A 20,895-nucleotide genomic window follows, 5' to 3' on the forward strand; every position below is an offset into this window, starting at 1 on the left:
GGGGCCGCGCCGGCCTGGAGCGGCCGTGCCCGGTGACCGGAGCCGCCCGGAGCGCGCTGGCAGCCGGGAGCAGCCGGAGAGGCCCGGCCGGCCGAACTGCTCGGTGCCGCGGCGGCATCCGGTGCCACGGGAGCTGCCGGTACCGTGCAGGAAGCCGCCGCCGCGGCAGCGGGGTCGGTGCTACGGAAGCAGCCGGTGCCGGCGGGGGTGCTCGGTACCGCGGCGGCCGCCGGGCCAGCCGGTGGCACGGAAGCAGCCCGGGATGGCCCGTACTGTGCCGGCAGCCGGGATGGCCGGGAATGTGCAGGCGCTGCCCGGCCGGGATTGGCTGCGGGGAATGACGCCCAGCACAACAAAGGTGGAGTTGGAGAAATTCCATTAAAAAAAATTAAGAGAGAGAGGGAGAGAGAGAGAGAGAGAGAGGAGAGGAGAGGAGAGAAAGGGAGCGGAGGGAGGGAGGAGGGGAGGAAGCTGCCCCTCGCCCGCCCCGCCGGGCAGAGCCCCCCCCGCCGCCGTGTCCCGGGGCCGCGGGGCGGGCAGGAGCGCGGCCCCGCCGTGCCGTGGGGGCCCGGCTCGGCTCCCCCCCCCCCCCCCCCTTTCCCGGTTCCCCCCCTTTATTTTTTTTTTTTCCCTCATCTCTCTTTTTTCCCCCCTATTTTTTTATTTTTTTCTTTATGCAAACGCCGGCCGAGGATTGTTGCACATGTAAGGAGATTTTTTTTTTTCTTCCTCCCTTCCCCCCCCCCACCCCACCCCCCCCTCCTTTCCCTCCTCTTCTCCTTCCTCCTCCTCCTCCTCCTCTTTTTCTTCTCACCACAGTGTTGCAAAAGCAAAGAGCAATAAAAAACCCGGCGGAAAGCGGCGGCGGGGCGGCGGGGCTGGCGGGGAGATCCCGGCGGATCCCGGCGCGCTCAGCCCGGCTGATTGGAAGAGCGAACGCAGCGCCATGGAGGCGGGGGAAAGCGCGATCGTCTCTGCGGGGACTGGAGCGCGTCCACGCCCGGGGCCAGCGCTGCAGAGCTGGCCGCCGTTCAACCGCCGCTCCCCCGCCCCGGCCCCGCCGAGCGAGCCCCGAGCCCCCGCCGCCCCCCAAAGCGGCGGCCCCGCCGGTACGTGCCCGCGCCGGGGGAGCCGCCGCCGCCGTGCCCCGCCGCGCCGCGCCGTGCCCGCCGCCCGGGCTCGCCATTCGCCGCCGCGCCGCTCCGCCGGCGGGGCTGGAGGAGGCGCTTTGTTCCTCCCCGGGCTCCCGCTGCCGCCGCCGCCACCGCCGCGCTCCGGGCTCGGTAAGGCGCTCCGCCGCCGCTCCGACGGGAACGGGGAGGGGGTCGCGCCCACCGGAGCGATTTTTTTTTTTTTTAAGAGAGAGAGATAGATAGATAAATATAAAAGAGAGAATATTTTTTTTTTTTTTTAGAAAGGCTGGTTTCGCGCAGGCCCCGCGGGCAGGAAGCCGCCGCCGCCACCGCCGGGGCTCGCCCGCCTCGCCCGCCCGCGGGGGGCACCGCGCTGGGGCTCGGGGCGGGGGGCAGCGCCCGGCTCGGCGGCCCCGGTGTGCCCCCCCCTTCTCTCCCTCCTTTTTCCCTTCCCTTCCCTCTCCTCCTCCTCGCTCCCTCCCTCCTTCCCGCTCGCCTTCCCTCCCTCCTCCCCGGTGCCGCAGCTGGATTTCGGGGGCAGGCTTCCAGCGCTGCCCGCTTGTTTTTCCCGAGCCCGGGTGAGTCCCGCGCCGCGGCGGGAGCTGGGCGCCGCGCTCCGCCGGTGCGTGCCGGGGCTCGGCCGACCCCCCCCGCGCTTCATCTCCCCTTATCCTCGCTCTATCCCCTCTTTATCCCTTTTTTCTCCTTATTTTCTTTTTATCTATATTTTTTTCCTCCCCCCCCCCTTTTTTTTTTTTTTCCGCCTTTCACCCCTCTTCCCTTCCTTTCTTCCCTCCGGACCGGGAGCGGGGCTCCAGCCCCCCGCTGGGTGGGTGGGTGTTTGCGGGCTCGAGGAGGGGTCGCGGAGAGAAAAGAGGGGGGTAAGAAAGGGAGGAAAGGAAAGGAAAAACGAGGGAAGGAAAAGCGAGGAGGGGGCGGCGGTGGGGAAAAAGAGAGGGGGGGAGGATCGGGTAGGAGCCGCTCCCCGGGGGTCGGTGCGGGGAGGTCGCGCTGCCCTCGCCCGGCTCGCTGCAGCTGCCCGGCCGCCCCCAGCCGGGCATCCCCGCCCCCCCTTCCCCCTCCTCCTCCTCCTCCTCCTTCTTCTCCTTCTCCTTCTTCTTCTTCCCCCAGCGGCTCCGGCGGCGGGGTTGGGGCTGCGGCGGCTCGGTTAGAGCTCCCCCCCACACCCCCCCCCCTCCAACCTCCTCCCTCCTTCTTCCACCACCACCTCCTCCTCCTCCTCCTCCCCCTTAGCAGCCCGGAGAGGTGGGTTTGTCTCGGCTTTATAACCGCGGGTGGAGGGGAAGGAGCGGCGGGCGGAGGCGGGCGCAGCCCGGCCATTGTGTGCCGCGGCGGAGAGCGGCCGGTAACGATGGGGGGATGCGGGGGGGGATGCGGTGAGGGGGGGGGGGGATGAAGCAGCGCATCGCATCGCTCCGGGGGGCCGGGGGTGCGGAGAGGGGCCGGGGGAGCGCTCCGCGTTCCCCCGGCCCCTCTCCGTACCCCCGGCCCCCCGAACTCGCCTTCCATTGTCTGCCCGGGTGTTGTTGGAGGGAAAGAAAAAAAAAAAGGGGGGGGGGGGGCGCTCAGCTCGCTGGCGCCCGGGTGGGAACCGGGGGCGGGGGAGGCGCCGCCGGGGCCGCCCGCGCTCGGTCCCACCCGGTTCCTGCTGCCTGCTGGAGGAGGAGACTGGAGCTGGCCGGCGGCGCAGGGCATGTGCGGGCTCCCCGCCTCCGCCCGCCGGCCCGGCCCCTTCCTCCCCCGCCTCCTCCTCCTCCCCCCCTCCGGGCGCGGGATCCGGTTCCCCCCCCCGGCTCCCCCGCGGGGGGATCCCGCACCCCCTCCCCGCGCGCCCCCCGGGGATCCCGGTGCGCGCGCACCGCCCCGCCCCGCCATGATCCCACGGATCCCTCCCCCTGTCGCGATCCCGCCTTTCGCGACACCCCCACGCGTCCCCCCCCCCCCCCCCCCCCGGTTGCGATCCCCCGCTCCCACCGCGGGGCGATCCCCGCGTTCACACCGCCCGGGGGCCGGGCTTGATCCCACCCCGCGGCGATCCCTCGGCCGGCCCCGGGGGTGGTCCTAGGTCCGCCCCCCGCGGGGGTTGATCCAAGCCTGGAGCGGTTCCCCCCCAATCCCTTCAGGGTTCATCCCGCCCCGGGCGATCCTCGCTCCCACGCTGGAGGGGTCTGAGCGCCCCTCACCCGCCCCCAGGTGATCCCGCAGCCCCCCAGGACGGATCTCCCTCAGGTGGTCCCACATTCGGCCCCGCCGGGGCTGGCCCGGCCCCCGGGCCTGGCGGGGCCTGCACCCCGCGGTGCTCCCGCATTCCCCTCCCGCAGCTCATTTCCCCCGGGGCCATCCCGGATGCTGCCGGGCTTTCTGCACCCCTGGGCCGTCCCCGGGTGCTCCTCCCTCAGGCCCAGGGCCCGGCTCTGCCCGAAGCCCCTGGACCCCCTTCCCAGGGCCCCTCCAAGCCTGGATTGCCCCGGGATCCCCCAGGCCCAGCCCCTCCCCAGGCCTGGGCCTGCTCTGCCCCCCAGGCCTGCGGCCTGGCCCTCAGGGGATCCCCCTGAGGCCTCCTGCCAGCTCTGCCCTCCAGGGGCTCCCCCAGTGGAATCCCCCGTGGGGATCCCCCCAGGCTACTGTCCTGCCAACCCCCCCACCAAGTTTTGGGGTCTCCCTCCCTAGGTTATCCTTCCCCATGGAGACATAAGATTCTTCCTCATGGGGTCTGAGGGCATCCTTCCCCTGGAGCCCCCCCCTGTTGAAATACTTTCCTCCAGCTTGTTCTCCTCCCCTGGAGACCCCTGAATCCCCTGAGGTCCCCAAATGCCTCCCCAGCTCCCTTGGATATGGGGGACCTCTCTCTTCTCCAAGCATGTCCCCACCTCTGGGGAGGATTTTGCTGGATCTGTGGTGGGCCTTCCTTTGAAACCCCCATTTTGCAGTGGGGGGAGCGAACCCCCTTACAGGAGATCCCTTGGAGCCCTCTTGCCTCAGATTGTCTTGATCCCAGGTTTTTGGATCCCACCCACCCCAGGGAGCCACCTTGAACCTGTCTCCTCTGGGATTTATTGGGATCCCTCTCAGATCCTACCCTCCACCCTGGGGACAAACTCCTGGACCCTTCTCCCCTGCCCACACACCCCTTTTCTCCACTCCTGACCAACGTGGGGGTCACATCACCACGAAGGATCCCCCATGCTGGAGCTCTCCCCAGACCTCACAGGGATGGGTGGGAGGGGATATTCCTGCACTCATTCACTGGGAATGGAGAGGATGGGTGGATCACGTTTCCCCCACTCCCTGTTAGGAGCTGGGGGCCCCCCATCATGGTGGGGATGCCTAGCAGGGTTCTCCTTTTCCTTGCAGAGCCGTGCCGGAGTGATTTCGGGAAGAGGGTGAGGAGGGAGCCGGCGGGACCGTGCTGGGCACAGGCAGGTGGAGGATGAACGGCGAAGCTGAGTGCCCTGCAGACCTGGAAATGACAGCTCCCAAAAACCAAGGTGAGCCCCCAGCAGCCCCCCCCCAGCACGTGCTCCCAGAGGAATGCTGCTGCCACGCTTAAAAATAATAATAAATAAACCTCAGAGCGCCCCTTTTCTCAGAGGGATGGCAGAGGAGGAGGGATGGAGAGGGAGGAGGGATGGAGGATCCGTGATCCTGGCTGCCAGCGGGTTGAGGTGGGGGTGAATCTGCCTCTCCGAGTTCTGATCCCCCACGGGGAACACACACACAAACACGTGGACGAGCACAGGGATTCATGCTCCAGTGCACCAGCAGCCCCTTGGCACTGGGATGCTCTTGGGGAGGATTGGGAAGGGGGGGCTGGCACAGAGGTGCTGCCCTCCCTGCTCACATCTGGGCTGCATTAAAAGCCGAGCCGTTACCTTGGGCCTCCAGCTTCCAGACCCCAGCATGACATCAGAGCTTCAGCTTTTATTGGAAAAGGAGCAGGAAAACAAGGGAAACAAGAGAGATGTTTGTTTAGGGCAGCTCGCAGGGCTCTGCCACTCCACCCCTTAAAAACCCCCTGGGTCCCCCAAACCTGTGGAGCCTTGTCCAGCCCCTCACACCTGCCGGGTCCCCCCGTTTTCCTCCTTCCCTGCTGCAGTCGGGGTTGTTGCCTCGAGCGAACCCGGGCGAGCACGTGTCCTTCTCCGGGACTTGAGATGGATTTAATTACACCGGGGCAGCTTTCCTAATATAGACCCGGCCTGGCCGGTGCCAGGAGAGCCGGGATAAATCGGTCCCAGGGCACAGACAGCCCCATTCATCCTGGTGGGTGAGCGCCGCCATTCCAGCGTTCCTCAGCATGCCCCAGCTTGAGGGGTGGGGAACAGAGGGATGGAGGGCTTAGTGTGGGGGTCCCTGTTGTCCCCACCCTGCTGCCAGCAGGGATTTTTGGGATGTTTCCACTGGTTTTTAATGTTTTCCTTTGGGATGTGGTTATTCCGGCTGTGTGCCAGCGGGGGGTTCACACAGGGCCAAAGGTCTCCAGGTGTTTCTGTATTCAAGGGGGAAACTGAGGCACTGGGCTTGATGGGGGCAGGTTTGGGGGGGTGTCTCATCCTCTACTCCATCCCCTCTGGATTTCTGTGGCTGTGCTGCTTTTGGTAATTCCTCCTGATTTCTGCAAGTAATGTTGGCACCAGCTTCCCAGCCCTGTTCTGCCTCATTGGTCCTTGCCTGGGAGGCTTGGAAAGTGGACGGGAAAAACAGGAAGATAGAATTTGGGGCTGTGTTCTCCCTCCCCCAGCTCTGATCTCCCCCAGCTCTTTAGGGAATGGGAGTTTCCCATCTCTTTTGCCTCCTCGTGGTGTTTTGGGATGAAGCCATGAGCATGGGGACACACCCCAAGCCACCAGGCCCTCGCTTTCCAGGGGGGCTCTTTCTGTCTTCTCCCTCCTTATTAATTCTTAATGAGGTCACTCGAGGGACCAGCTGGATCCCAGACTGTTCCTGCCTTGACCCTGAACCAGGCAGGTCCAGGAAGGGAAATGGGATGAGGGGGGGGTCATGTCCTGGCTATGCTCCCTTCACCAGGTACCATGTGTCCTTTAACATCCCTTGTTTGGATTTGGGAATCCAGGGGAATTGTCCTTCCCCGGACCCCTGCAAGGGCAGGAGGTGGAGGTGGTTTTCCTCATGTTGAGTCTTGAGTGGAAGGAGAGCTGCAGCTGGAGAAATCTGTGCAGCTGGATATTTCTGGGAGCTTGGTTTCATTCCTGGAGGTGGAGGGAGAGATGCTCCACTCAGATCCATGACGAGCCACCCTGTCCCCATCTCTGGGGGGCTCCATGTCCCTTAGGCAGCCCCAAACACCTCAGCCTTCACCTGGCAGAGGTGTGAGGGGGAATGCCGGGGTGAGCCAGTCCTGTGCTGCGGGAATCCCGGGTGCCCATCCCGGGCTGAGGCAGCCAGGGCTGCGTGGGCGGGTGGCTCCGGGCTCTGCTCCTCCTCCAGCCCATCCCCAGGGAATTTTCCTTCCGCTCCTAGGCCCCGCTGCATTCCCCAGGGCCACCCATGTTTGCAGAGCACCCTGGGCTGTGCTGCCCTGCTGGCGTGGAAGCAGGGAGGAATTCCCCTGGCAAGGAAGCAGCCCCAAGGTTGGGGCAGGATGAGGCGTTCAGGGCTGGGATATCCTGCCTGCTGCCTGTCCCAGCACGGTGCTGCTGCCTGTCCTGGCCTCCAGGCTGCTCCAGGCTCTCTGGCTTTGCCACGTGCCCATCCCACCGTTGCAGTAGCACGTTCCTATGGGAGCTGGGGATGCTCCTCCCAGCAGTTTGGGGGATGTTGGGGTGACATGAACATCATCCTGCACTGTCAGGGACCCTTCTGTGAGACAGGGGGGCTGTGCTGAGCTCTGCCCCCCGTCACTTTGTGATCTGGGAGCTTTGACCTTGGCAGAGGTCACGGTGGAGCTGGGCCCAGGTGATCACAAAGCTCTCTGAGGTGCAGGAAAAGCAACGCTGAGGTTTTCCAGTTGCTCTGGACACATCCACTTAGAAAGTGGGTTTCCCTGCTTCCTGCTTGGCTGGAGAGCTCATTGCTCCCATGTCAGGGGTATGCAATAGCCCTCTGCTCCCATGCAGCAGAGCCATCCCTTATCTGATGGTTTTCAGGGATGAGCGAGTCTCTCTGGTTTGCACCGAGTGGAATTTCTAGCTTTGCCCAGATTGTTTTGGCCCGTAGAGAGTTGCTCGAGGGTGATGGAAACAGCCACGTCCCTTTGATCTTTAATCTCGAGAGGCAGCATGTGGAGATTACGTGTCCTGGCGTGCGGTCCGGAGCGGCACGCCGGGAGCTGTAGTCCCGGTGTCCTGCTGGGAAGAGAAGGGAAAAGGCAAGGGAAAAGGCAAGGGAAAAGGCTTCCTGCCCCTGGCTGATCGTGTTTCTCACTGCTCAGACCGCTGGTCACAGGAGGACATGCTGACCCTCCTGGAGTGCATGAAGAATAACCTGCCCTCCAACGACGGGAGCAAGTTCAAAACCACCGAGTCCCACCTGGATTGGGAAAAAGTGGCTTTCAAGGACTTCTCAGGGGAGATGTGCAAGATGAAGTGGATGGAGATCTCTAATGAGGTAATTGACACCTCATGGGGCTTCCTGGGGGTGTTGTGGCAGGGTCTGAGTGTCCTACTGACATTCCTGGGGCTGTTGGTATTGTCCAAGCTGAGTGCCCAGAACCCTCAGCCATTGGTGCCGCCACCATCCCTCTGCTGTCAGAGCTGTGACCCCCTCAGAGGGGCTGGGATCAGTCATTTTTGGGGTGGCATTACAAAATCCAGTGGCCTTTCTGCTATGCTGGAGATCTGCCCTGCCCCCTATTCAAGTCTTTGTGTCTTCATTTCCTGCACAGGTGAGGAAATTCCGGACCCTCACAGAGCTCATTATGGACGCTGAAGAGCATGTGAAGAATCCTTACAAAGGCAAAAAGCTCAAGGTATTTGGCAGGAATTAGGCTCAGTCCCTAGAGGGTGACCCCACACTTCCCCAGGATGTGGTCCTGTTGTCCCTGTGTCACCTCAGATCCACGTGGCTCCACTGTGGGAGCCCCTGCAGGCACCTCAGTGCCCCTAATCCTGGTGTCCGGCTGCCCAAGGCTCCGGAGGCTGTGGCTCTGGGCCTGGGCCAACTCCCGGGTACATTTAATATTGCTGGCTGTACTGCTGGCAGCCTGCATCCAAGTTTAGCTCCAGAGGGGCTGGGAGCTGCTGTCCTATTCCTGGCCTGCCGGGTGCTTTCAGCTGGGTGGCCCTGGGGCAGCCAGTGGTCCATCCCTGGGAGCTGGGTCCCATCCCCTTCTCCTGCCCCAGTGTCAACTCTTGTTCTGTGCTGGCAGCTCTGGATGGCTGGAAGCTGCTCCCAAAGTTCCCAGCCATGGGATGCTGTAGTTTCTTGGGGAGCCCTCGTTCCCAGCAGTTTCCCCCTCCTTGCCTGCTGTGCCTGGGTCACCAGCAGGGCTGGATGGAGGCAGCCCCCAGGCCTGGGGAGCCATGGGTTAGGCTGTGTCCCAGTGGTGCTGCCAGCTCCATGCTCAGTGTCCTCCACTCTGCTGTCTCCCCAGAAACACCCCGACTTCCCCAAGAAGCCCCTGACTCCCTATTTCCGCTTCTTCATGGAGAAGCGAGCCAAATACGCCAAGCTTCACCCCGAAATGAGCAACCTGGATCTCACCAAGATCCTGTCCAAAAAATACAAGGAGCTTCCCGAGAAGAAAAAGGTATGGGAGAGGTGAGGGAGGGGTCAGCAAGCCCCTTCCCACCATGGGCCTCTGTAAGCTGGGCTCTGCTCAGCTCTTCCAGTAAAACCAGCAGGGCTCAAGCTCTGCCTGGCGAGGGCTTAATGCAGCTCTCGACAGGAGAAGCCAGGTGTTCCTTTAGTCCTGTCAGACCTGTAAGACTTCCTTGGCTTTTCCTGTCCTGGTTCCCAGGATCCCTGGGGTGGAGGCCGGTTGGGTCTGTCCGTTGGTCTGTCTCTTCCTGACGGACCTGGATGGTGGCTTTGCCACTGGGTGGATCTGTGTTTAAAGGGGCCAAGGCACACGCCCCACTGTGCCACCCTGTCCGGGTGAGGGACACAGGGATGGGCTCTGGGAGAGGCTGGGAGCAGAGATCTGCCCACCTAGAGATGCCAGAGCCTGGGCAGGGCTTTGAGGGGTGCCCAGCTTTAACTCTGGGGTGTCCAGGAAAAAATCCAAGGCACAAGGTCCTGCTGTGCCCTTTCCCAGGGCTGCTGGGATACACAGAGAGGGAAGAGGTCCAGTTGCTGAGTCTCAGGCAGGCTGGAAACCCTCTGCAGGACCATTCCATGGGCTGGGGAGCCCTTGAGTCCCTCTTGGGCTAGCCAGGTGGATAGGGATGTGTCTTCCTGCCTGTTCCCTGGTGCTGACGTCCCTCTCCACCTCTGTGGTGGCTTTGTGTCCCCAGATGAAATACATCCAGGACTTCCAGCGAGAGAAGCAGGAGTTTGAGAGGAACTTGGCGAGGTTCAGGTGAGCAGGCAGCCTCACCCCCCCCTATATTTCCCCAGGCTCCTCCAGGCAGATCCACATTGCCCTCCTGTGCATAGCTCACAGAGGAAGCCCTGATGGGCTTTTGGTTTGAAGAGAAGGGGGAATTCAGCAAAAAGGGAGCAAGGAAAAGGTGTCTGAGAGCAACCCTCTGGCTGGGAGACTGGATGAGGGGGAGAGCAGAGGACCAGCCATGCTCTGGGGGTCAGGGTCTGTGAGGTGGGGACAGGAGCCCTGCCACCAGCACTGATAAAAGCTGAAGTGCCGCCCCAGTCACTCCAGACCTTCCTCTTGGACATGATTGCTGTGATCCAGGTGGATCCTGGCACTCCCAATGACCTGCTGCTGCTTCAGGGCTGCAGCTGAGCTGTAGCCAATGCTCCCCAAGGAGGAACAAACTTAAATCTGTCCTAAAACCCTCCTGCTCTTTTTGGGGACCCCCCCAGCACCTGAGCCCATGGAGGCTCTGCCCTGCAGTGAGGTTTAGGGATGCTCTCCTTGCCACTGCCACCTCCCTGACGCTCTCCCTTCCCCACCTGCCCTCCTGCTGAAGGGAAGACCACCCGGACCTCATCCAGAACGCCAAGAAATCCGACGTCCCCGAGAAGCCCAAGACCCCCCAGCAGCTGTGGTACAACCACGAGAAGAAGATCTACTTGAAAGTGCGTCCAGATGTGAGTACGGTGGGTGGGAGTGAGTGCGAGTGTGAGTGCTGGGGGGTCCTGGACCCCGCTGCTGGGGGCAGGAGGGGGAAGGGAGAGAAGCATTTCAGGGGGTCGGGATGGAGGACACCGCTAGCAGCTCCCGGAGCCTGGACCCAGGTAAGGAGGGGCTCTGCACACCTGGAAGAGGCTCAGGGATCCAGCCCCCACTTTTTGCCAGGAAGGGGTGACCACAGCCTGAGTCAGGGCAGGAAAAAGAAAGGATTCCAGCACAGACATCCACCTCTGGCCATGCCCCCCACTCCCACACACCCCCACGGCTCCCAGCCACCCCATGCTGGCTGCTGTCAGGCCCCAGCAGGCCACGCCATTTTTTTTGCCATTTTTTCATATTTTTTCATCCCTCTTTTTTTTTTGGATGGATTTTACCCCTCTGCCCTCACCTCTGGCTTTGGGTTTTCAGGCCACCACGAAGGAGGTGAAAGAGTCGCTGGGCAAGCAGTGGTCTCAACTCTCGGATAAAAAGAGGCTGAAATGGATTCATAAGGCCCTGGAACAGCGGAAGGAGTACGAGGTAGGGAGCAGCCTCACCCGGTCCCCTCCACACTGGTCCCAACATTCACTCCGAGCCTCTCTGCATCCCAGCCCTGCGGGGCCTCTCCCGATAGGCAGCGTGGGGATCAGGCAGGTCCTGGCAGGTCCCTAGTGAGTGTGAGCCCTGTCTCTCCAGCCGTGTGCGGGGCAGGCAGCAGCAGCATCCCAGGGCACAGGATTAGGGCAATGGTTGGCTTCTCTCTCCTCCTCCTCCGGGCCCGGCAGGCGGGGGTGGCAGCCCCTCTGACCGCTCTCCGTTCCCACAGGAGATCATGCGCGATTACATCCAGAAGCACCCGGAGCTGAACATCAGCGAGGAGGGAATCACCCGCTCCACCCTCACCAAGGCCGAGAGGCAGCTCAAGGACAAGTTCGACGGACGACCCACGAAGCCTCCCCCGTGAGTCCTGTCCCTCCTGGAGCCACGGCCTGCGGGGATGCTGGTTCTTGCCAGAGAGGAAACTGGACTCTGCTGGGCTTGGGGAGCCCAGATAACTTCTGGGGTCACAGACACAGAGGGGTTACATGGGGTTTATAGGACACATTTTTCATGGTCAAGCCTGGGAACAGGCTGCCCAGGGCAGTGGTGGAGTGACCATCCCTGGAAGGGTTCAAAAACTGAGGATGTGGCAGTTGAGGACATGGTTTAGTGGTGGGCTTGGCAGTGTTAGTTCATGGTTGGACTAATGACCTTAGAGGGCTTTTCCAGACTTAAATATGACTCCTTTAAGCCAGTCCTTAAATATACATCAAATACACATTTTGGGGAGCATCTGTGTGAGGTTTACAGGCTTTTAGGGGGTGATCCAGCACCCAGCTGCCCTAAAACACAGGCACTTCACTTCCTTGCCTGGTGCAGCCTAGCTGGGGGGTTTGGGGGAGGCTTTTTGCACCGAGGCAGCTGCACAGGGGCAAGTTTTCCCTAACGCTGGGTCCCTCTGTGGGTTTTTCAGGAATAGCTACTCCCTGTACTGTGCAGAGCTGATGGCCAACATGAAAGACGTGCCCAGCACGGAGCGGATGGTGCTGTGCAGCCAGCAGTGGAAGCTGCTCTCACAGAAGGAAAAGGACGCCTACCACAAAAAGTGTGACCAGGTGAGTGGCTGAGGATGGACAGGTAGGGCAAGAGGCAGGTGGGCACCAGTGCAGAGTCTGGGCTACAAATATCCCTGGAAACAAAGCCCTCACCTTTCCTCAGTCCCTGTGCTGGTCTGCATCACCAGTTCTCCTTGAGGTCCTTGGTCACCTCCCTGGATCCTGTCTCCTGTGTGGGACAAACAGATGCTCCAGGTGGAGGGTGCTGTTGTCAAGGGATTGGGGCTGGGGCAGGGATGGAGTGAGGGATCTCTGTGTAACCACACGTGTCCATCTCCTTCCAGAAAAAGAAAGATTACGAGATCGAGCTGCTCCGCTTCCTGGAGGTGAGTGATGAGGGGGTGCTCAGCCATCAGGTGCTGGAGATCCCAAATCTGAGAATGCGGAACTCTGCCCAGGAATTGGGATGACTTAAATGGGGAGCTGCCCTCTCTGCTCCCCCAGAACATGTCTGGGCCCAGCTGTGGGTGCTGTGCAGGTGGTCGCACATAGCCTTGTCCTTCTGTCTGTCCTAATGCCTGACCCAGTCGGGCACTGGGAGGTGAGAGTGGGCCCCCAGCTGAGATGAGCAGTGGACTGGAGCTGGAGGGGAGGCTGTTCAGTGGCTGTGGCTGTGCAGCCTCTCACTTCCTTCCCTCGTGGGCGGGGGAGCCGCACCGAGGCCACCCCAGCGCCGTCCCCGTCCCCGGGCGGATGTGACGCGGCCCCGGCTGCGGCTGCAGGGCCACAGGGTGGAAAACCCAGGGGTGTGCCCGGACCCAGGCACCTGCTCACCTGCTTTCACTGAGAAATGGCTGAGCTGGGGGAGAGGGACTGCCCAGATAGGGGGTGACAGCATGGGAACCCCGGTCTGTACATGTGCAATTCCAGATGCTGGTCCTGAGTGGGACAGGATGTGGATCAGGACACCCAAGTCCCCAGAGTCCCTATTCCCCCATTGCCTCAAGGCCTCATTAGCACTGGGCTGTCTAACGATGTCTCTCCTCTTGTGCCACCCAGAGCCTGCCCGAGGAGGAGCAGCAGCGGGTGCTGGGCGAGGAGAAGATGCTGGGCAGCAACCGGAAAGGGGCGACGAGTCCTGCATCCAAAAAATCCTCACCAGAGACCGGCAAGGTGGGAGCAGCCCCGGGAGGGACATGGGGGCAGCACCTGCCAGAGCCTTGGGGTGGGGTTGTGCATCTCAAGGGGCTTTGGGGACTGTGGTCCCTGCATGGGCTCACCCCCTCACAGCCCCGTGTGCCCCCTCAGGCCAGCTCAGAGAAGCCCAAGAGGCCCATCTCAGCCATGTTCATCTTCTCGGAGGAGAAGCGGAAGCAGCTGCAGGAGGAGCGGCCGGAGCTGTCAGAGAGTGAGCTGACCCGGCTCCTGGCCCGCATGTGGAACGACCTCTCCGAGAAGAAGAAGGTGGGTACCATCCCTGTATTCCATCACCATACCTGTATTCCACCTCCATCACCATACCTGTATTCCACCTCGATCACCATCCCTGTATTCCATCTCCATCACCATCCCTGTATTCCATCTCCTTCACCATCCCTGTATTCCATCTCCATCACCATCCCTGTATTCCATCACCATCCCTGTATTCCATCACCATCCCTGTATTCCACCTCCATCACCATCCCTGTATTCCATCTCCATCACCATCCCTGTATTCCACCTCCATCACCATCCCTGTATTCCATCTCCATCACCATCTCTGTATTCCATCTCCATCACCATCCCTGTATTCCTCCTCCATCACCATCCCTGTATTCCATCTCCATCACCATCCCTGTATTCCATCTCCATCACCATCCCTGTATTCCACCTCCATCACCATCCCTGTATTCCTTCTCCTTCACCATCCCTGTATTCCTTCTCCTTCACCATCCCTGTATTCCATCTCCATCACCATCCCTGTATTCCTTCTCCTTCACCATCCCTGTATTCCATCTCCATCACCATCCCTGTATTCCATCTCCATCACCATCCCTGTATTCCTCCTCCATCTCCATCACCATCCCTGTATTCCATCTCCATCACCATCCCTGTATTCCATCTCCATCACCATCCCTGTATTCCATCTCCATCACCATCCCTGTATTCCTTCTCCTTCACCATCCCTGTATTCCTTCTCCTTCACCATCCCTGTATTCCTTCTCCTTCACCATCCCTGTATTCCATCTCCATCACCATCCCTGTATTCCTTCTCCTTCACCATCCCTGTATTCCATCTCCATCACCATCCCTGTATTCCATCTCCATCACCATCCCTGTATTCCTCCTCCATCTCCATCACCATCCCTGTATTCCATCTCCATCACCATCCCTGTATTCCATCTCCATCACCATCCCTGTATTCCATCTCCATCACCATCCCTGTATTCCTCCTCCATCTCCATCACCATCCCTGTATTCCATCTCCATCACCATCCCTGTATTCCATCTCCATCACCATCCCTGTATTCCATCTCCATCACCATCCCTGTATTCCTTCTCCATCACCATCCCTGTATTCCATCACCATCCCTGTATTCCACCTCCATCACCATCCCTGTATTCCATCTCCATCACCATCCCTGTATTCCATCTCCATCACCATCCCTGTATTCCTTCTCCATCACCATCCCTGTATTCCATCTCCATCACCATCCCTGTATTCCTCCTCCATCTCCATCACCATCCCTGTATTCCATCTCCATCACCATACCTGTATTCCACCTCCATCACCATCCCTGTATTCCATCTCCATCACCATCCCTGTATTCCATCTCCTTCACCATCCCTGTATTCCATCTCCATCACCATACCTGTATTCCTCCTCCATCACCATCCCTGTATTCCATCACCATCCCTGTATTCCATCTCCATCACCATCCCTGTATTCCTCTTCCATCTCCATCTCTATCTCCATCTCCACTGCTCCTGTGGGCATCTTGGGCAGTGCAGGGGGTGCTCCTGTCCTTGTCTTGCACCAAGGGGCACAAGCATCCCCTGGAGCATCTCAGTGACCTGTCACACAGGTGCCAATGTTGGCACTGGCTGTGCCTCCCCCTCTCATCACCTGAGGGGTCAAAACCCACCAGATAAAGAAACCTCAGAGGGCCCTTGAGCCTCAGTTTTAAGGCTTGGGTGGTTTTCCTGATAGTCCCGAGATGGGGTTGAGGGCTGTCAGTGGGGACAGTGCTGGGGGAGCTCCATGTCCCCCTGGTGCTGGGGGCTGTGCCCCTGCCGTGCCCCCTCACCCTGTGCCCCCTGCCCAGGCCAAGTACAAGGCGCGGGAGGCAGCGATGAAGGCGCAGTCAGAGAAGAAGCACGGCTCGGATAAGGAGGAGCGTGGGAAGCTGCCTGAGTCTCCCAAAACTGCTGAGGAGATCTGGCAACAGAGTGTCATCGGGGACTACCTGGCTCGTTTCAAGGTGAGGAGTGGGCTGGGAAAGGGGCTGGAGGTGGGATCATCACTCCCACCAGCAAGAGTTCCCAGGAATTTCTCTCTGACTCTCACACCTGGATTTGGGCTGGGAGCTGTGGGGAGGATGGGGGTCCCAGGGGGAGCAGTGCCCCAGCAGCAGCACCCCAATGTCCCAGGGTGTTTGGGTGCACCTGATGCATCGTGGTGGTTGTGCCCCACAGAACGACCGGGGCAAAGCGCTGAAGGCCATGGAGGCCACTTGGAACAACATGGAGAAGAAAGAGAAGCTGATGTGGATCAAGAAGGCAGCGGAGGATCAGAAGCGATACGAGGTGGGTCTCTACCCCATCCTGCCCCTCACCACGTCCCTTAGCCAGCACTGCCCCTCTCCCTGACCCTCTCTGTCTCTCCTGTGGCTCAGAGGGAGCTGAGCGAGATGCGGGCCCCTCCGTGCTCCACCAACTCCACCAAGAAAATGAAATTCCAGGGAGAGCCGAAGAAGCCCCCAATGTGAGTACCTGGGTGTGAAAAACTGGGTCTGGCTGTGCCGGAGGGAAGGGCCTGGAACGAGAGGAGGGAGGGTGGGTTGGACCCTGGTGTTGCTGGACGGGGTTTTTGGGCACCTGGGTTGTCTGTGCCCCCTGTCCCAGCCCGGTCCCTGCGCTCTCCCGTGCAGGAACGGTTACCAGAAGTTCTCCCAGGAGCTCCTGTCCAACGGGGAGCTGAACCACCTCCCGCTGAAGGAGCGCATGGTGGAGATCGGCAGCCGCTGGCAGCGCATCTCCCAGGGCCAGAAGGACCACTACAAAAAACTGGCAGAGGAGCAGCAGAAACAGTACAAGGTGCACCTCGACATCTGGCTCAAGGTGGGTGCTGGATCCCGATTCCTGGTGGGAGACTGGGATGATCCCTTGGTTTTTTGGGATGATGTTTGGCATGGTCTCTGTTCCCACCCCTCCTCCGGTAACCACCACCTCCAGACCGTTTTTTGACATTTTGTAACTTTAAAGGATAAAAGTTGCATACGTGGGGAGGCTGTGCCCTGTGCTAGAGCCCTTCCCTGCTCCATCCCCCATTCTGTTCCGTGCCCTCCCATCCCTGACTGTGTCCCTGTCCCCACAGAGCCTCTCGCCCCAGGAGCGGGCTGCCTACAAGGAACACATTTCCAACGTGAGTATCCATGTGGCACTGCTGTGCTGGGATCCCAGGAGTTTGGGATGTCTGGGGTTACTGGGGGCTTGGGACTGGGCAGGATCGGTCCTGGGGGAGGTTTGGATGTGCCACACTCCAGAGAGCCCCTCCAGTGGGGATTTGTCCCCATGGCAGCTCAGCAGTGGGATTTCCTCTGGGCTGGACCCCGGGAAGGAGCTGAACTTGAGCCCTAAAAAGCTTTGTTTTGTTCCCACAGAAACGCAAGAGCATAGGGAAGATCCGGGGTCCCAACCCCAAGATGAAGCCAACGATGCAGTCCAAGTCGGTGAGTCACAGCAGCCCCATGGGGCCACCCTTCCCTCCCTGGGGAGCGTGTCAGGGGGGACCCACACCCCTTCTTTGAGGCATCCTTTGTGCTTCCAGCTGCCTGCCCTGTCCTCAAAACCAGAAACTCCCCAAATCCCTGCTCAGAACCCATCCAGGTCGGGTTTTGACCCTGGCACCTGCTCAGGGACCCTTTTTCAGTGTAAATGGGGAAAGGCTCCCAGCAAGGTGTGGGGTAGGGAATCACCTGATCTGCTCAATGGCTGCAGGAACCCAAAGGGGCTTTGTCAGCGATGGGGTGGGAGCTGCACCCCTGGGTGTGGAGGTCTGGAAACTCACCAAGCCCCTTCTGTCCCGCAGGAGTCAGAGGACGATGACGAGGAGGAAGAGGAGGAGGAGGATGACGATGAAGATGAGGACGACGATGATGACAACGGTGACTCGTCAGAGGAAGGAGGCGACTCCTCGGAGTCCAGCAGCGAGGAGGAGAGTGAGGACGGGGACGAGGTGAGGCTGTGGCACGGGGAGGGCACAGGGCCCCCCTCACCCTCCCCCTGGGCTGGGGGGCTCAGATAGATCCATGGCAGAGGAACCCCCCCGGGAAGCAGGGGGACGTGGGGAGAAGAAGGGGAGCAGGATCCCCCCGGAGTTCCCGGGGAGGGCACCAGGAGCAGCCGCGGGGCGCAGTCAGGAGCAGCCTCGGGACCCAGAGGTGCGGGGGGGTGTGCAGAGCCCCCAGTGAGCAGAGAAAAATCTCCTGTCTTTTTCCTGGTGGAGATACTGAGTCTGGTCTCGGCTCCGTTTGCGCCAGTGTGAATGCCGAGTAAGTCACCAGAGTCAAAGCTTTACACCGGTGCAACTGAAATCAGACTATGCTGGATGGCGCTGGGGGCAGAAACCGTGTCCGTGCCTTGTGCTCGCCACCGGACAGGTGAGGTGTTTCCACCCCCTCGCTGGTCTCAGCTCACGCCTCTTCCTTCCCTGGCTTTAGAGGGGGGAAACTGAGGCCCGAGGCGGGTGGGGCAGCCTCCCTCGGATCGTGTAGCGAGGCAGTGGCAGAGGTGAGGGCAGGACCCCGCGCGCTGCTCCGGCACGTCCCCCCCGAGCTGAGCCCTCGCTAAACTCACTCCTGGCTCCTGCCCGTGTCCTTCCTCCTCCTCCTCCTCCCCCAGACCCCCGGGGGCAGCGATGGGAGGGTGGGGGTCACAGCCATGCTCTGTGGGACCCCTTTGGGGAGGGTGAGCAGGGGACAAGGAGGTGATGATGACTAACCCTGCCCTGACCTCCCCCTCCTCTCTGCCACCCCCCTCCCAGAACGACGAGGATGATGAGGATGAGGATGATGAGGATGAGGACGACAACGACTCAGAGGGCAGCAGCAGTTCCTCCTCCTCCTCGGGGGACTCCTCCGACTCCGACTCCAACTGATCGGCCAAGCTCTTTGTAACGTCGTTTGGTTTCTCGGTTTCGGTCCCAAATCCCCCTGCAGCCCCTCAAAAATCCTTCCTCCTCTTCCTCCTGCCCCCCCGTGGGACCCCCAGCGCGGGGAGCGGGGGCCGGGGGGACCCCTCCGCCGAGCTCACACTACGGAGGGGGATCAGGGGCTGCTTCCCCCAGGCTGGGGGGCGAGGAGAGAGCCCCCCACCCCTGCCCCCTGCTTTACTCCCGAGGGGAAGCGAATTTTTTTTTTTTTTTGGAATTTCATTCTTTCCAGGGGGGTGTCTCTCCATCCCTACCCCCATAACCCCCTCGCTACCAGCTCTGGACTTTCTAGAAAGAGAAGAAAAACACACAGGAAAAAACAAAAAACAAACAAAAAACAAACCAACAACACCCCCCCACACCTTTTTTTTTATTAAAAAAGCCCAGAAATGGGAAGAAAATCCCCTGGCCGCGCAGCCCCTCCGGCAGCGGGCGCGGAGCACGAGCCGAGGGGCTCAGGACTCAGCCGATGGGACAATGCCTCCTCGCAGCCCCCCCTGCCCTCTGCGCACCCCCAGCATCTTGGGGGGCTCCTCCCCACCCCCCAAAAAAACCTTGTACAGTCTGGAAGCTGCCCCGGGAGAGCTGCCCGGGAACTCCACATCCACGGCACTTGGGAGCGCCGGCCAGGGACAGGGACAGGGCCAGGGACGGTGACCCGCGTGTCCCCGGGGGGGTGGGGGGTGTGGGTGTGTGTGCGAGCGTGTGAGTGTGTGGGGGGGGCACCGAGCGTGTGCGGGGGGGCACCGGGGCCGCCCCCGCCCGGGGCCGGCGGCTCAGCGTGACCAAGGGGGGGCGCGGGGTCCCCCCCGCTCTGTTGTCGGTGGTTGTTGTGCCGTTGTATTTTATTTTAATTTTTTTGTTGTTGTTGTTTTTGGTTTTTTTTCCTTTTTATAAAACAAGAAAGATCCATCTTTTATTTTTCATTTCCCCCCCCCCCTTTCCCCTTTTTTCCTTGCCCTCCTGCCCCACCTCCCTGTTTTCCTCTCTGTCTCTGGTGAAGCTGCTCCTCTCCCTTCCTTCCAAATCCTGGGGGTGCACCAGAGCTCCCCTTGCCCCAGTTAACCCCAGTTAACACCAGTTCATGTCCCCTCGTCCCCCCCCGGGGCCATGCTGTAAATTTTGGTGTGGTTTGGGTTTATTTTGGGGGGCTCAATGCCCCCTCCTGGGTAGGGGATGGGGCCGCGGGGACCGGGGTGGGTGCATGGGGGGCCTGCCAGGGCCCCCCCTTTTTTTAAGCAGACACGAGCACCAGCAATCCCACGGCACCTCCCTGCAGGGTTCTGTCCCCACCCCGTGCCACCCCCCAAAAACCCACCCAGTGTCATTGGGGACCCCGCCCCAGACCCCCACTCTAACTGGGGGGGGCTCAGGATTTGTTCCTTCTGCCCCCCCTCCCTTCCTGTCTCTGGAGAGGAGCTGGGCTGGGGGACAGGATTTGGGGAGCCCCAGAGAAGGGGTGGGGGGGCCTTGGGGGGGTTTCTCTCATTTTTCTCTTCACCCAAATCTCCCAAAGCTGTGGAGGCTGCAGATTTGGGGTTCTGAGGGGTCCCCCCCCCCCGAGCTCTGTAACGCCCCCCAGGTTTGCTGCTCTCAGCACCCCAAATCCAACCCCTGCAAAGACATTGGGGACCCCCTCAGTGCTGAGGGGAGGGTGGGGGCAGCACCCCCTTGTCCTTGCCTCATTTTGGGCTGAGAAAACACCATTTTGGGCAAACTGCCCCCAAACATGGGGGAAGGGGGTGAAGCTGGGTGCTCCCGCACGGACAATCCCCCCGAGTCCCCCCAGGACCGGGGCCCCCGAGAGAACCCAGATGATGTCCCCACCCCCCCCAGTGTCCATCTGTCCGTCCCTCTGCTTCCCCCTCCCACTTACCCCAATCCATTTGGGATTTTCCTTTCATTTTCATCCCAATTTTTAATCGCCGCCCCTCCCAAAATCCCCTAAGGGGAACCCCCCCCATCCCTTTTTTTCTGCTGAATGTACCCAGCACTGTCGTGTTTTAGTGGATGTGTTTTTAGTACAAAAAAAAAAGACAAAAAAAAAAAAAAATTAAACCCCACCTTTTTTTTCCCCCAACCTTTTTTTCTGTTAAAAAAAAAAAAGGTAAAAAAAATGAAATAATAAAAAAGAAAAATTCTTACAGCGCCGACAATTTGGGAGGGGGGGGGAAAGACGTTTGCGCTGCAAGAGAATTCCTGAGTGCATTTTGGCACTGCCACAAAATCCCGGGATCCTTTAGATGGAAGTTCTTGTGAATTACGTTAAAAAAAAAAAGGCAAAAAAACACCAAAAAAAAAAAAAAAGATAAAAAAAAAAATCATCTTTTTTTTCTAATATTTAAAGAGTGTTTTTGTAGGTTTAAAAAAAAGACAAAAAAAAAAGGAAAAAAAAAAGAAAAATAATAATAATCCCGACTCGGAATTTGTACGGCTGAGCGGGACACGGGGGTTGCGTCCCCGGTTTCCCGGTTTGCTTGGGGTTTTGGTTCTTTTTGTTTTGTTTTGTTTAATTTTGAGTTTTTTGGGGTTTTTTGTTTT

At 60.2% G+C, this 20,895-nt stretch overlaps 1 protein-coding gene across 8 annotated transcripts; it reads left to right on the top strand.

Annotated features, from left to right (window-relative positions):
- The first annotated feature begins 628 nt into the window (after positions 1-628).
- Positions 629-20,430, top strand: UBTF (upstream binding transcription factor). 8 transcript variants are annotated; one of them, XM_036398830.2, is made up of 21 exons: positions 629-705; positions 4,509-4,642; positions 7,546-7,721; positions 7,999-8,082; positions 8,707-8,862; positions 9,569-9,633; positions 10,205-10,334; positions 10,777-10,887; positions 11,174-11,307; positions 11,861-12,002; positions 12,287-12,328; positions 13,002-13,115; positions 13,251-13,406; positions 15,248-15,403; positions 15,618-15,728; positions 15,818-15,906; positions 16,073-16,262; positions 16,519-16,566; positions 16,805-16,873; positions 17,233-17,379; positions 18,187-20,430. In XM_036398830.2, the coding sequence occupies exons 2-21, from the start codon at positions 4,585-4,587 to the stop codon at positions 18,298-18,300; spliced, it is 2,292 nt and encodes a 763-aa protein (XP_036254723.1). In that variant the 5' UTR covers positions 629-705; positions 4,509-4,584; the 3' UTR covers positions 18,301-20,430. The 8 variants fall into 8 exon arrangements, with proteins under 8 accessions (XP_036254723.1, XP_036254721.1, XP_036254722.1 ...); XM_036398828.2 differs by lacking the exon at positions 629-705 and adding an exon at positions 1,194-1,283; XM_036398829.2 differs by lacking the exon at positions 629-705 and adding an exon at positions 1,554-1,711.
- Positions 20,431-20,895: the final 465 nt, after the last annotated feature.

The sequence above is a fragment of the Molothrus ater genome, chromosome 27 (assembly GCF_012460135.2).
Source record: "Molothrus ater isolate BHLD 08-10-18 breed brown headed cowbird chromosome 27, BPBGC_Mater_1.1, whole genome shotgun sequence".
Lineage (NCBI taxonomy): Eukaryota > Metazoa > Chordata > Aves > Passeriformes > Icteridae > Molothrus > Molothrus ater.